General features: G+C 32.1%; 2 protein-coding genes across 3 annotated transcripts in view; one reads left to right on the plus strand and one right to left on the minus strand.

The window, feature by feature from the left end:
* Positions 1 to 16,858, minus strand: part of LOC127715096 (protein phosphatase methylesterase 1-like) — a 162,064-nt gene that overhangs the window by 26,088 nt on the left and 119,118 nt on the right. The gene's annotated exons all lie outside the window — the stretch shown is intronic.
* The window catches only part of LOC127715098 (uncharacterized), a 30,861-nt gene continuing 15,457 nt past the window's right edge, over positions 1,455 to 16,858 (plus strand). Inside the window, exons 1-3 of the mRNA XM_052221140.1 lie at positions 1,455 to 2,069; positions 8,727 to 9,041; positions 12,528 to 12,585. Coding sequence (XP_052077100.1) covers positions 8,844 to 9,041; positions 12,528 to 12,585 — 256 coding nt within the window. The 5' untranslated portion in view covers positions 1,455 to 2,069; positions 8,727 to 8,843. The remainder of the gene's footprint in view (positions 2,070 to 8,726; positions 9,042 to 12,527; positions 12,586 to 16,858) is intronic.

Below are 16,858 nucleotides of genomic sequence, written 5' to 3' on the forward strand. Positions count from 1 at the left end.
CATCTGCAACTTTTTCTGATAGAATTTTTTATCAAATATCTAATTGATTGATTTAGTATTAAACAAAAAATATCATTCACAATTGTTCGATTTTAGTTTTTAAATTTCCCTTCTTAATTGTTAAGATCATAAGATCTTTTATATGGTACTATAAATAGTAAACGGAATTTCCTGAATTTTGAGCCTAAGGTTCATAAGATCTTTTGTATGGTACTATAAATAGTAAACGGAATTTCCTATTTTAAACCCAGGGTTGTTTTAACAAGATGAAGTAGAATATAAAGACATAAGGTAATAAAGACAAAGGTAAGACAAGTGGTATAAAAGAAAATAACTATCAAATATTTTCAAAACGTTACATCTTATATCAATAGTATTTTAAAATGTGAACTTGGGATTGCATAATCCACCAGCCCAAATCAGACATTTTATATCTATGTGACCTACATTTTGTTATTGCTTCAATCAGATATAATAAGTGTATAAATAACAATATCTGTGATTTATCTTCACCCATACAAAAACAGGTATGTTAATTTCTATTTTTTTAAAGCTGACAAATTTTTGATGCACTTTACTTTTTTTCTTTTTTTGTTACTGTCAGATGCATTTAATCAATACTGGATCAATAGATATATCAAAACTTCAAGATACAATTTATGATGAATATTTAGAGATGATCTTCTGAATTAATCTTTTCCATGTACACATTGAGAAGCACATACACTTCAAAATCCATGCTCATCATAGGTTATGTCGAATTAATTTGTTTTAATACATATGAGATCTGGCTCATATTAGATTTATGAAGAAAACTATCAATAATGAAAAATATATTATCTCCTTGATGATGAATATCTGAAGGTATGTAACAGAAACTAAAATTAAAACACTAAGCATTAACACTTGTTTTCTTCAATAAGTTGTAGGATGGACAGAGAGAATCAACGTAGATACCTAGTGGTTGGATATTCAATATTTTCAAAACCTTGCATCTTATATTAATAGTATTTTAAAATAACTTGTATTTTTTCATTTCGAAAATATTTCGATTTTTTTGAAAACTGACAAATTGTTTATACAATCTACTTTCGTTTTTTGTTACTGTCAGATGCATTAAATAAATACTAGATCAACAAGTAAATCAAAACTGTAAGATACAATTTATGATGAAAATAAAGAGATGCTCTTCTGAATCAAACTTTTTCCAGGTACACAATGAGATGTTGTCTCAAGCACATACACTTCAGAATTCCTGTTTAATTAATTTGTTTTTATACATATGAGGTTTGTCTCATATTAGATTTGTGTAGATTACTATCAGTAATGAAAAAAAAAATATTATCTCCTTAATGATGAATATCTGAAGATATGCAACAGAATTTAAGATTAAAACACTAAGCATTGTTTAAACTTTTTTTTCTTTTTCTTCAATTAATTACAGGATGGACAGACAAGATCAACGTAGATACCAAGTGGTAAAGTCTGTCATTTTAGAAGTTGTGACTCCCTTGTTTCAACAAACGATTAAAAATTACTATACAACTGGTGGGATTGGATCCTTTCAGGCATTTATCAGTAGTCAAACTGTAGTTCACACTCTATTTCACCTACGGCATGGAGTCGCATTGTGTTGCAAGGACCAAGCAAACTGCCGTTACCCTGCTGCATTTGCGCCTTTGTTCAACTACCAATGGAAAAAGTTGTATTCTCAAAACCTAAGACCATGTAACAAAACTTGCCACTGTAAATATACAGTTAATCCTGTTCAGCTTACAGACCTTGATGTCAGCCTTTCCAGTCTCATTTTGATTTGCTGCTGTACCCTATCAAAAATCGAAAAAGAAGCTATTCAGTTGTTACGAAAATATAAGAATGAATATTTAAGTCATGATACAACATGTCGTATTACCCAAACTAAATACAACACATTATGGCCAGACTTAGTCATTAATGTCTTGCGACTTGATTCCAGTAAAAAGGATGATCTTGTACGCATAGAGAAAAGACCACTAGATGAGTCACTATCTGATAAATACTTCACATGCTTTCTAGATCTTCATGAACAGGTATAATATCTATCTACATTTTCATTACAACTTCAACTATTGTACCCATTTACATTTATGATTTGTTTTACGGTTTAACAAGTGTAGAGAGATTAATTTTTTTATCTACTTGATACACTATAAAACAGGTGATATTATCTTCCCATTCCTGTTTTCCAAATTTGGTTGCACATTATTCACCTGTAATGTATCTAAATGAATTTTTTATGCTACAAATGTAACAAAAGTATATATCAATGCACTATGCTCTGCTCTCACAACCAAATTTCAATGTTTATTAAACCAGTGCTTAGACGTCTGAACATTCACTCATTGTGGTTCTTTTGCTAGAATCGATGCTTTTTTCAACTGTTCCCCTTGATTGGCTAATTTTTAATTATCGTAAACAACTAGAAATGTAAAAAGTAACATTTGACTTTTGCAAAATTGTATTTGCCGTGACTGGGGTTCGAATCCCCCTCTTCAAATAAATTATTTTTCACAGTTCATAACAACATCGACAAAACCGCCCTACTTCCAATTGGATGATATTGAAATGTCGATGATACATTTATCAATATAATATTGTTCAATATGTACATAGGGCTTGCGCTTTTATATATTTAAAAGCGATGCTTATATATATAGTGGAATCTAAAAGTAAAAGTTGATAGTAACACTATTAGACATATTTCGCATAGTTGCTTAGGCTTTCCCTTTCTTCTAACTTTTGTATTTTACTATGATTTTTTAGCAATAATAAATGATCATTATCTGTTTGTTTTCATTACTATCGACAATTGCATATTATTCTTGAAAACTGTTGATTGCAATTTCATCTGCTTCACTGCATTTTTTTACATAGTCATAAGATTTTTTAAAAAGTGTAAATAGAGAAGTGAATTTAAACTATTTTTACCCAATTCGCCGAAGGCTAAAGAAGTTCTTGTAACCGCTTGACTCCGTCCATCTGTCCGAACGACCTTGGTTATGGATATTTTTGCCAAAATTTTCATGGCTTCTATAAAGGAAAATGGTCTAATATTTGGTCTGCAGCTTGATAATGTTGAGTTAATTTTGTAGCAAGAGAGCAATTATAACATCCACTGTGCATGATGTGCAGCCACTTCCAGGTTGCCGACAGTATGACATTTTACAACACTCATTGTACAAGGAAAACTTTCGTCAAACTTTTCATAGCTCCTATCAAGGGTTAAAACCACTAAGTCTTAGACCTATTGCTTTATAACTACATTCCACAATTTCAACGATCAATACATATTTTGTTTTAAATTCAAGTAAATTTACAGTCATTGCATTTCATGTCAAAACTGTACCTTGTCCTGATTTGTGCTAACAAAGCTCATCATATCTTTTATTGCATATTATAACGCACTGGTTCTCAGAAGTTTCGTAGTACAACACCATGTACTTCTGATTTGAGCAATACGGTCAATATGCCCTCCTATTCAAATTTCATACTATTATTCAAAAGAAACTTTCAAGAAACTTATTAATTCAAATTTAGAATAACTCAAATGTTAACATCACACAAACATTCTGCAGTATCATTTACATTTTTTTCCATTCTTTTTTTCTTTTCTTTTTTCTTAAATATACCGCAGCGCCAACAAAGGATGCGACATGTAAAGAATTGAGTTATTGTTTGAATTATCAAAAATGTTAAAACAATTTTACCATATGGTTGTGAAATATGGGGATTTGGTAATAATGCTATGTTTGAAAACATTCATTTGAAATATTGTAAAACCTTTACTCCACGTTCAGTCTTCGAAACATAACTCTGATTTATGGCATGTTAGGCAGATATCCATAACAGTTTGATACTAATGACTCAAATGGCACTTGAAACAAATTTCCGATCAACTTGGCTACAATGCATAAAAAACAACCTAAACTAATGTGGACTTTCCTTTATGTTGAAATATCAAACTTTTTATAATGCAGATTGACTTAAGCGTGTTGTTAAAAAAGTAATTTAAAAGACCAATTTACTCGAACTGGGGTCTTAAGTGTAGAAAACTCTGCAAAAAGTTCCAGTATCGAATGTTTAAAGAATTGTTTACAGCTGATGTTCTAATAGACAAACATATGTTTACATTTGGTAAATTTAGAATGGTAATTCATAAACTGTCAATAGAAAATAGGAGGTGGTTTAATACCCCAAGAGAAAATCGGACCTGCCATTTATGTGAAGATGGCGATATTGGTGATAAATATCATTATCACCTCAAAATCATTTTTTCACTGCAGAAAGACAAAAAATTCTTAGACAAAAAATTCACCAAAAATTGTAATATTTTTAAGTTCATGGAATTTATGAACACTTCTAGATAATATAAGCTTAGAGATTTGTGTACGTTTATTGAATATTAACGATGAAGTGGATTCTCTCAATTAATCTCATCCCTTCTCCACTGGGTCGATGCCACTGCTGGTGGACGTTTCGTCCCCGAGGGTATCACCAGCCTAGTAGTCAGCACTTCGGTGTTGACATGAATATAAATTATAGGGTCATTTGTTTTATAAATTTCCTGTAACAAAACTTTGAATTTTTCGAAAAACTAAGGATTTACTTATCCCAGGGAAAGATTACCTTAGCCGTATTTGGCACAACGTTTTGGAATTTTGGTTCAATGCTCTTCAACTTTATACTTGTTTGGCTTTATAACTATTAAGGTTTGAGTGTCACTGATGAGTCTTATGTAGACGAATCGCGCGTCTGGCACATTAAATCATAATCCTGGTACTTTTGATAACTATTTACACCACTGGGTCGATGCCACTTCTGGTGGACGTTTCGTACCAGAGGGTATCACCAGCCCAGTAGTCAGCACTTCGATGTTGACATAAATATCAATTATATGGTCATTTTTTTGTATAAATTTCCTATTACAAAACTTTGAATTTTTCGAAAAACTAAGGATTTTCTTATCCCAGGAATAGATTACCTTAGCCGTATTTGGCACAACTTTTTGGAATTTTGGTTCAATGCTCTTCAACTTTGTACTTGTTTGGCTTTATAACTATTTTGATCTGAGCGTCACTGATGAGTCTTATGTAGAAGAAACGTGCGTCTGGCGCATTAAAATTATAATCCTGGTACCTTTGATAACTATTAACACCACTGGGTCGATGCCACTGCTGGTGGACGTTTCGTCCCCGAGGGTATCGCCAGCCCAGTAGTCAGCACTTCGATGTTGACATGAATATCAATCATATGATCATTTGTTTTTATAAATTTCCTGTTACAAAACTTTGAATTTTTCGAAGAACTAAGGATTTTCTTATACCAGGAATAGATTATCTTAGCCGTATTTGGCACAACTTTTTGGAATTTTGGTTCAATGCTCTTCAACTTTGTACTTGTTTGGCTTTATAACTATTTTGATCTGAGCGTCACTGATGAGTCTTATGCAGACGAAACGCGCGTCTGGCGCATTAAATTATAATCCTGGTACCTTTGATAACTATTTACGGTCTTCCATTTAATATACACTGCACATGTTTACAATGTCAACTTTTTTTTTGTATCTCTATTGTATTTATTGTTTATTTCCTCAACATATGTACCTTTGTATTATTGTGTCTTTGATCTTCTGTGTACCATTGTTTCTACAGTGGTTTATCAGAATGAAGTATCTATACTATTAAATGAAAAGACCTCATTTTGTGTGTCGCTTCTCTTCCTTCCACAAAGTATTAATCACCATGCCTCTGTGTTCTATAGGTAACATACATAGTCGCATTTGTCACCCTCGCTTTTGATTATTCCGTTTGGGTTATTTTGGGAGGAAAACGAAAATAAAGGCGTCCGGATATTGTTTCCGTCATCGGACGGACTTTTAAGTCATAGACAAGACTTCCGTTTAGGACTGTTTAAAATTACAAATAATTTCCACAGGTACTTGGGGACAGGACAATTATTTTTGCGTTTTTCTGTATACTATGAACATACATATACTATAAATAAAGTGTATTTGCTATTTACTATCAATTGCATGTTTATTATCCACGGCGATCAATGATATATTATATAGAGAGTGACCGCCGTAAACTTGGAATTGATAGTAAATAGAAAATACACTTTATCAATAGCATATGTATGTTCATAGTATACAGAAAAACGCGAAACTAATTGAAATTATTAGAAAACAAAAAATAACGGATTTTGGTAAAAAGGGGGAGGGCTAAAAAAATTGTCCTGTCAATTGCAAATAGCAAATACACTTTATTTATAGTATATATATGTTCATAGTATACAGAAAAACGCGAAAATAATTTAAATTAATAGAAAACAAAAAATAACAGATTTTGGAAAAAAAGGGGGAGGGCAAAAAAAATTGCCCTGTCCCCAAGTACCTATGACTTTTTATACCTTTCCTGAAATTCTCCAGTTATAAAATATTTTACAAAATTCATCCTACAACAGTTTACATACTTTCAACCACGCTATAAATGCCCGCGATTTCGCGGGTGTGTTCTAGTATAATCTTTTAAAAAAAATAAAAAAGGAAGGGTTCTCCAGTGATTCAAAATCCTTAAGCTTTCATTTGATACCACACTATGTTTTACTTTTGGACACAGTTATAGCTATGTGTAGGAACTAACAAGTTTAAAATATGTACTAATTTATTGTACTAGACTAAGTATGTTCTTTCTGACCGGGATGTTCTATACCTTAAAGGGAATGAATTTTTTGGTCTGCAGAATGATAGTGTTGAGCTGTAGCGAGTACGCAAATTTGTTTTAAATCATCTACCGATAGTTAGAAATTTAACAACACTCCTTGTATATAGGGAAATTTTTGTCAAAGTTTTCTTGACTTCTATGAAGAATGGTTTACTATTTGGTCGGCAGCTTGTTGTAGCGAGTAAGCAATTTTGACATCTGCAGTGAAGCCACTTTCTGTTTGCGGATAGTTTGAAATTTTACTACACTCATGGTTAACGTATGATCATCGTCAAAGTTTTCTTGGCTTTAATGAAAGGAAATGATCAGTTATGATTCAGTATACATGCAACCGCAATCTATAACATGGATCGACGCAGGTTCTGACCTGGTATTGGTATTGTTCTTACAGTAACTGTTTTACTGTAAAATGTTTTCGATTTGCTTTGTATTGTCAATAATGGATAAATTTTTGAACCATATTCCTTATACTGTAAGTTCACACGATTTTTGTATTAATTTTCCTTTACAATTGAAATCATCACCGTAACTGTATATATATAATAAAATAATAGAGTAAAAAATAAGGGAATTATGTGCGCTTACAAATAATAGGGTCTACTAAATAAAGGAACTGTAATTGGCATAATTCGTGGCACAACAATATTTTAATAAAATTGAGAATGGAAATGAGGAATATGTCAAAGAGACAACAATCCGACCAAAGAGCAGACAACAGCTAAAGGCCACCAATTGGTCTTCAATGCAGCGAGAAAATCCTGCACCCGGAGGTTGTCCTCAGCTGGACCCTAAATAAAATTGTGTGCTAGTTCAGTGAAAATGGACGACACACTAAACTCCAAAACATTTGAATGAACTAAAATTAAAAAACATACATTACTAACAAAGGCCAGAGGCTCCTGACTTGGGACATGCGCAAAAATGCGGCGGGGTTAAACATGTTTTGTGAGATCTCAACTCTCCCCCTATACCTCTAGTCAATGTAGAAAAAAGAAACACATAGCAATACGCACAGTAAATCTCAGTTTAAAAGAAGTCCGAGTCCGATGTCAGAATAGGTATCAAAAGAAACTAAGCAAAATGACAATGATACATAAATGAACAAAGGACTACTAGCAATTACTGACATACCAGCTCCAAACCTCAATTAAACTGATTGAAAGATTATGTCTTCATCGTATGAAAATCTAGTACAATCCCTCCCGTTATGGGTTTAGTATCATATCATCATAAAATATATGAGAAGAACATAACCCGTATGCCAACAACTGGTTTTAGAATAAATATGTTTATTTTCCGATGCAAAGACCCTATGAGTGAATCAATATTAATACCAAAATATGCAATTCTTAATGACTTGACAACAGTATCGTAACTATATCCTTTCCGAATAAGTCTGTTTAAAGGTTTGGTTAGCTTTTAAAGTGAATCGAGTACGAGATACAAAGGATAAGCGTTAGTCCAAAATAGATACTATTCAGAATTAAGGTATCCTTTAAACGAAGTAACGATTATCAATTGTATCTTAAACACAAAGGCACCAAAATCTTGTCAAAACCCTAATTTGTCATATATTCTAATTTTTAAATTGATGTGCCTTCAACTTTATGGTAAACTTTTTTTTAAACATTTTGAAACTATCTTGAAAATCCCAGCAAACTTAGTTTACGGTTGATGTGACCACAACTTTATTGTAAAAGAAAGGCTTAAATTACCAACGTGACATTCAAACCTGAAAATAGACTGAAAAGTACATGTCAAAACTCAACTACCTAAAACGTAAATTTTAACCTGATGTAGAACTGATAAACTAGCAGACACAAACTGGATAAAAAGCTGCCCCCCTACTACTATGGCATATTAAAATTAGTTATGAGAGGTAAATTAGATGCCACATCTCTGAGTTTTTAAGTGATGAAGTTCGTGAACTACCACACAGTATATTCTCTTAATTTTACATTAAAGATAGAGTCAACCACGCAAAATGTGCATTCATCCATTAAAGATGTCAATACCTCAATTGATGGGCTTATCAGCTTTCTTCAGTTATCAGTTCAAAGAATAGATACAAGAGTTCAAGGGATGGAGACAAGTGTTCAAGGAATGGATACAAAAATCCAAGGTATAGGTACAACAATCAAAGGTATGGAAACAAGAGTCCAAAGAATGGATACAAGAGTCCAAGTAAGTGTCCAAGAAAGAGATACAACAGTTCAAGAAATGAGAAATTCCATCCAAGGATTAGAAACATCAGTTCAGCAAACAAATGACCTTATTAAGGTAAATTTAAATAAACTGATTAATATATTGGTCGAACAAATAAGTATGGTAAGTGTTCGATTTATTTGACCTGTTGAAGTTTGTTATGTTTTGATATTACCTGCAACTCGATTTGGGCCTCACTATTAAGTCTTTTGTAGAAGAAACGCGCGTCTTGAGTACCAAAGCTTAAGACTGGCATCGATAATGAGTTTAGGCTGTCTTAGACCTGCGTTAGGTTTAATCACGTTGAGCTGAAGAAAGATAATAAATATTGTCCCTTTTTTATAGGTTTTGTAAAGTGCATGTGATGTTGTGTTTTAAATAAATACATCGCATCCCTTCTTTAATTTTCTTTTGGAATCTTGCATTTCAGTCATATCATATTAAAATTAGAATGCAAACCAAATTTATAAAGATAGAAAATGAGCATATAACCCAGCCCTCCCAAATTCAAACTCAGGAAAAAAACACATCATAGATACCAAGATTAAAATTTAAAATATATGATTATTTTATGTATAGATTTTTGTATCAACAGGTCAAGTTTGATATTAAGATATCAACATTTCCTTTTTATTTACAAAACTTTCTAGATCATATATGTCTTTTGCAAAGATCATCTGTCTAAAAAGGGTTATCTTAAAGACACTTTCATTAGGAGATAACTGTATTGTATTTTGAGCTCCGGCGGCATCAATTGGTTATTTGTTGGTCGCATATTAAGTTTATATAAAATAAACGGGTATTTACGACCATCAAATCACCAATTGATGCCATCGGAGCTTAAAATACAATATTGGTATCTCCATTCTAATGAAACAGACAGCAACAATGTCAAGTCATACATTTAAAATCTGTCATACGTCGTCTGCGCTTGCACGTACGTTTTCAAAACATCATTTGTAAATGGATGCCATGAAAATTAGTGACAATATCCATCAAAAAGAACGTTACAAACGATTTTGCATTATAATTAGGAATGATATTCAAGACGGTATATGAGATAGCCAAGGAATCAATTCCAACACTATGGTTTCCGAGATTAATAAAAGTAAATAAATGCATAATCTCTATAAACAAATTTGGATATTTGAAATAGGGATAATCTTGGATTCATGATGTTTGTACTATTTTATGGGATTTGGACTGTCTTTTAGTAACTTCAAGTATTCTCAGATCAGTACTCTGTGTATCCGTCTCGTTTAATGTGTTTGTTTTTTTGAACTCACTGTCAAAGATAAGGGTGTTGGACGCCCGCAAAAATGTTTCACATTGCCAGATTTTATATCTGCATGTCCCAGGTCAGGACCCTGCAACTTAGTAATTTGTAACTGTTTATCATATTTTTTTTCGTTTAATTTTTTTAAATAAATCATGATGTTAGTTTTTCTCGTTTAAATTATTTTTCATATCGCATGTCGGAGCCTTGTATAGCTTGTTATGCGGTATTAGGGTTTTCTAATTGTGGAAGGCCGTACGATGACAAATAGTTACTAACTGGTATGTCATTTAGTCTCTGGTAGAAAGTTGTCTCATTGCAATCATACTGCACATTTCTTATAACATATAAAGAAACCAGTAATCCAGTATTACATAAGAGTGAACACGCTCCAATATCTCGCATACCAGACAGATATATGCCACTTGCAGTCATATTATCCAAAAAATACAGTTAGTCTTTTGCTTATAATAACTGAGCAACTTGCCTAATTACACAGATTTAACATTGACCAATGAACGATTTCATATGGGCAAGGTCAAATGAAGACTGCCAAACAACATATACAATATGCAATCAACCATTCCATACACCAAATACATTAGACATATTAACTTTATTATCTGAAAAACATAAATAACCATAAAAAACTAAACATTAACTAGTGATCTATGAAAAGGAGTACATAGTCAGATGAAACCTGCCAGAGAGTCATGTACACCTTACAACCATTCAATAAACCAAAAATAGTTTACTTATTGCTTATTGTATCTAATTAACAGACAAACCATGAAAATTAACATTGACCAACTTGTACCATGAATATGAGGCCAAGGTCTTATGAAACCTGCCAGGTCGACATGTTAACCTTAAAATCATTGCTAATACCAAATAAAATGGCCATATTGCTTATGGTATCTGAGTAATACACCAAACTGGAAAAAACTTAACATTGACCAATGAACCATGAAAATGCGGACGAGGTCAAATAAAACCTACCAGTCTCACATATACACCTTCCAATCATTCCGTTCACCGAATAGAGTTTACCTGTTGCTCCAAATTTCTGAGATGAGGACTTGACCACGAAAACTTACCCTTGATCACTGATCCTTGAAATGAGGGCAATTTCAGGAAAACCCAGTCTGACATGTTCAACTTACAAGGATCCCATATACTAAATATTGTTATTCTAATATTCATAATAAGCGAGTATTTAATATGACACACAAAAACATTTTTTCAAGCAGTCACTTAACCATGAAAATGAGGTCAAGGACAATAAACATATGACACCTTGAAACTTTTAAACACAAAGCATCTACATGCCAAATATGAAGCATCCAGGTCTTTCTCCTCCTGAAAAATAAACCTTTATATAAATAGTTTATGTCGTCGCACCCGCCGGGAAGTAATTTATATGTCTCGCACTCTACAACTTTTGTGTCAGGCGAGATAGAAATTGGCCTGATTAACCTTTAACAACAAATTGACTTACTTTTAATGGCAATAAATGGTAAACTGGGTGAAGTTTTGTTGATGCATCCTTATACCAAGTTATATTTGCAGGTTGCTAGTATCGGAAAACTAAATTTAAAATTTATACCTAATATTTATGTCTCATTTATAAATCTGTTATTGTCATAATCTTTTGTCGCATAAAACCTTGTTACCATTTTTGAAGCACATCCCTCATCACTTTGTGTTAACTGTGGATTAATCTATTAAAATGAAAATGTAATAAATATTCGTATTTTTTTTTTTCGTTATTATACTATTTAGATATGCTCTGTAAAAAGTACATATTCAGTAAATATAAGACAAAAATGCAGAGTTAATACATCAGCAATTGACAAGCACATTTTCGGACCTTCCCTGGTTTCGTGCAAAATTTCTCCAAGAGGCCGGGATCTATTTGTTTCCTAAAACTTGCATTGTATAAAAGAGGACGCACATTTATAAAAAAAAATCCAGATGGATTTGAAAATTGATAGGTGTGGTTTGACTGACAATTATCAACTTTTTTAAATGTTGACAATGATTCCTTTAGAAGATCATAACTTGATATATTAATATCTGTGTTATTGAAAATATTATAAATGAAATTGGAAAAAGTCAACATTGAAAGTTACTTTATTAATTTGTTGTCTTCGAGAATCTTTATGACATTTCGCTATTAAAGATTGAGCAACCAACAATAAATGAAGGAGTTGTCGCTCAATGTACCTTTTTTGGGTTAATTTATCATTTATTTACAAACAAATAACAGTTAATTCATATTTTAGGAGATTCTTCAAGCAGATTTGACAAGTGAAAGTGGCAGACAAATTATAATTCCTCTCTGTAAGTTCAATTATATATTTGTGACATGTATTTAACACATTGCATGTCTTCCACATAACTCATAGGTATATACTGAGATCTCAATATAAATACCCGCATCCTTAGGGGATGGAAGAGGGAAAAGACAAATCTTCCAATTAGAGAAAATTCTCACCATTTCTTGCTCTTTAAAAAATCTTTTATTATAAATAATTATTTGTTTTACAAGAATTGTCAAAACATATAATGCAGGTTACCTAATATGTTGAATTAGCTATTAATTGAATCATCAAGAAATTCACTTAATATGTGAATGGTATTTAAAAAATAATTATCATCTTTCAAAATCAACATGCATAATTTATTGATAAAATCGTAATGAAGAACTAAATTACATGTGTGCTACTACAAATATCTCTTCAGAAAATGTTCCCCGTGAGAGATATCTTAATTTTAAAAATTACCATAATTCTATAACTTGTAAAATCAATAATAAAATAAACCATCAAAGGGTATTTTATTGTTCATTTACAGTGCTTATCCAGAAGGCTTTGGCCTATAACTATACCAATTGTGTGAAAGTTCAACCCAATTGCAGTATGTATTCACCTATGCAAACTGATTCACTGTAAAACAGTTTAGATAATTGCTTCAGTAAAAGGTTGTTCATGTTGTAAGTGTGATGTGAGTGCAGGGACATAAAAATAATGCTCATCATTCAAGTCCAGTCATTTAAGGTGGTACCAAACACCTTGACTAAAATTAATTTAGCTCGTTTAATTTTCATAAAAATTAACTTTGACCCTTTAACATAAAACTTGAACCGCACACTTTATCGGGAAAAATTCATTGGATTTACGTATAGCAGTTTGACAAACACTTATTTTAATCATTGAGAAGCTTAATATTTCCTTAACAACAGAACGTGAATAAAACGTTCAGGTGATTTTTGCTGAGTTATCTCCCTGTAGTGTTATGTATCACCTTAATGTCTGTTCATGAAATTGAAATTAAATAATCACCTACTATAATATAAGGCACTGGTTTAAAAAGGTCTAACTTGGATATGAAAACATCTATCCTAATGACATTGTATGCATAATTAGTTCTAAACATTGTTTGGTATGTCAATAATTAATGGCTTTGTTCTCAATTTTATTGTTGTTTTTTAACAAGAAGCTATTACGTAATCTTAATTCGGATATTTTTTTCTAAAACAATTACTAATCTGCTGGAATTTAAGGGAAATAATTTAAATTCACTCATTGCATATATAAAAAAGTAATCAAAGATACCAGGTTTCTGATTTTGTATGCCAGACATATGTTTTGTCTACAAAAGACTAATGTGTGACGCTCAAATAAAAAAGGTTTAAATGCCAAATAAAGTATGAATTGAAATGTATTGAGGAACCAAAATTTTGATAGGTTTTTCCAAATACAGCTAAGAATTTTTTTCCTGTGTAGAAAATTATAAGTATTTTGAACATTCAAACTTTTGTAAACAGATAATTCATAATTTTGACCATATCAATGATACAGAGGAATCTGTGTGATTTACACAACGTTGATATGTTTTGAACATTTTTTTTCTAGTTTCACTCATCTTGAAAGTAAATTTCAGTTTTTTTTTCAAAACACATGAAAATCGTTGTATATTTTATGGAAATAATGTGTACAAATTGCAAAATGTAAATATGAGGGAAGTTGATAGTTGACAGAATGAAATATTGCTGTTTATAATGTTGATTATTTCCCGTTAATATTAGCAAATTAGTAATTGCTACAGAAAAAATATCCAAATTACAATCATGCAATAACTTCGTGTAACTTGGGGTGGTAGATGCAAAATTTTATTCGATGTTTATCTGCCTTCAAACCTGAAAAATACGTGAAGTTTCAAAGGAGCCTTAACGGTGTAATAAGAGGAAGACATTTTCCGACACCAATATATCAGAGTCATTACTAGTAATACTATTTTTCAATTCCCAACAACTGTGGAAAGGTCGGTTATTTGGTTTGAATGGTTTTTGATTGCGAGTAAGGTTCAGGGACAAACATCTGAAGCATGATCAATTCACGGAGATAGACCTTTATAAAATGTAGAAAATTACTAAACATCCAGTGACATATATTTTTCGGCAAGATAAAAAAGGAATCCAACCAAAATAACAGTAGGAAAATGTATAGTCATTATATTACATTTTGTTTCATTTTGTTTCATTATTTACTTCTCGAAGGGGAGGGAGCAAGACTGTGCATTAACAACTTCAAAGATGGAAACTAGAGAACTGGTTTAAGCTCCTCCCATTCTTTGCTTTTCCAACGAGATGCGGTCAACGGCGGATTGCAGAGTGCAATAACTAAAACAACTAGTATCTCAATTGTTTGTAAAACAATTGAAAGGTCTTTCCCTTTAAAGTCTGATATTTGTAATGCACTCATTACATCCTTTTATTTGATATGATATTTGTAATGTAGACTTGATGGCCTTTCATTTGCTTTGACACAACACTATCTTCTATAAAGTTTTAGTTTTGCACTTAATAACCCCATCTTACTCATTTTTGGAAGACAGGAATTTGATATATGAAATGTACACATTATGACTTTTTATTTGATATACGACAACCTTACCGAAGAAGACAATTGCTTTTTTGCACATAATGACCCCACTCAACTCATTTTTTTTGGCAACGTCAATTTGATATTTAAAATGTACGTTTTATGAACTTTCATTTGATATGCGACAACCTAATCATCTGAGAAATTTGAATTTTTGCACTAAATGACCCCACCCTTCCCACTGAGATGAAAAAGGGATTTTATATTTTCATTTTTCAGTAGAGCTCATTTAGACGTTCAATTTGATATACCAAATGACCTCATTTGGCAAAGTGCCAAAAATGATGCCATATCAATTGTATAAATTGAACTTATGAAACTTACAAAGTCAATGCAAAACATGAAAATTTATAATTGATTTTTTTTTCATTGAATGTTTTTGGTAATTATTTAAACATATAACCATGTTAAACTCTTCAATTTCTGAAAATTTCAGGTAAGCTGTTGTTGATTCAGAAATACATACCTCCGCTTGCAAAATTTCAAACTGCATTATCTCTAAAACGACAACAGATATCTTAAATCTGCTAAGTGAAAAATTATCTTCAGTTGAAGTACAAGATAATAATATAAAAATGGGACAGTTCATCAAGCTTACAATGAATAATTAAAAATATGACGCTATACCAAAAATGAGAACCGGAAGTCGTAGAGACATGGGACTACCACCATTCATTTCAGTACTACTTGACCTTTAAAATGTCACAAGGTCAAGGTCAAGGTCATAGTACACTTTTAAGGTCAAGGTAAAATTTCATTATGACCTTGACATTGACCTCAAATTGAAGGTATTGAAATACTGATTGATTTTGCATTTTATAGTAGGTTGATATCTGTTAGCTTTTCAAAGATATACGCAAAATACTATACTTTTAAGAATTATCTCGTAAACTTTTGAATGGATGGTTGGACAATTTTGAGGTTAATGTATACAAGTAATAGCTTTTCTAAAAAGCTTGCCGTATTTTAGCTGCTTATACATGTATTGAGATCGGTGGTTTGTGGGTATAGGTTTTTTTATTGGTATCTTGCACTCCAAGCATTGGAATATATAGTGTCTTTTTTCTCCTGGTTTTTTATTTTAGTTGTAGTATTGGTTAATCAGGGTTATCATTGAAGGACGCTTGATAGTCGCATATGATAATATATATATATGATTTGTAATAGCTAGAGTAACGATACAAACACTTTTTTTTTTGTTTTGTGGAATATGATTGTTTACTCTTTATGACAATGCAAGTAGTTTTAACATGCATACTGTGTCTTGACAGTTATGTAATAGTTAGCAAGGTTATAATCAAGTTGATAAGAACAACGTATTATTTACTTTTGAGGATTACTGCTAGACAAAATGGACTACCAGTGGCAGATCTAGAAATTTTCATAAGAGGGGGCCGCTCCAGTCATGTTTCAGTGATTCACTACATGTATATGATCAACCAAAGTTTTCCCACAAAATGGGGGGGGGGGGGGGGGGGAATGGGGGGTCCCCTGAAAAACTCTCTAAATCCGCCTCTGACTACTATAGTTGGCCGTTCGAATATGAGAATATTACATCTTATATGTATAGAAGACAGTGGTCTCTTTAGCCCAAATTAGAAGGGCGCCGCACCCTGGATGCCCTTAGCCACGCCCTGGGTGCCTTCAATTGCGCCCCTCCCTGGCGCCTT

The sequence above is a fragment of the Mytilus californianus genome, unplaced genomic scaffold (genome assembly GCF_021869535.1).
Source record: "Mytilus californianus isolate M0D057914Y unplaced genomic scaffold, xbMytCali1.0.p SCAF_9, whole genome shotgun sequence".
NCBI lineage: Eukaryota > Metazoa > Mollusca > Bivalvia > Mytilida > Mytilidae > Mytilus > Mytilus californianus.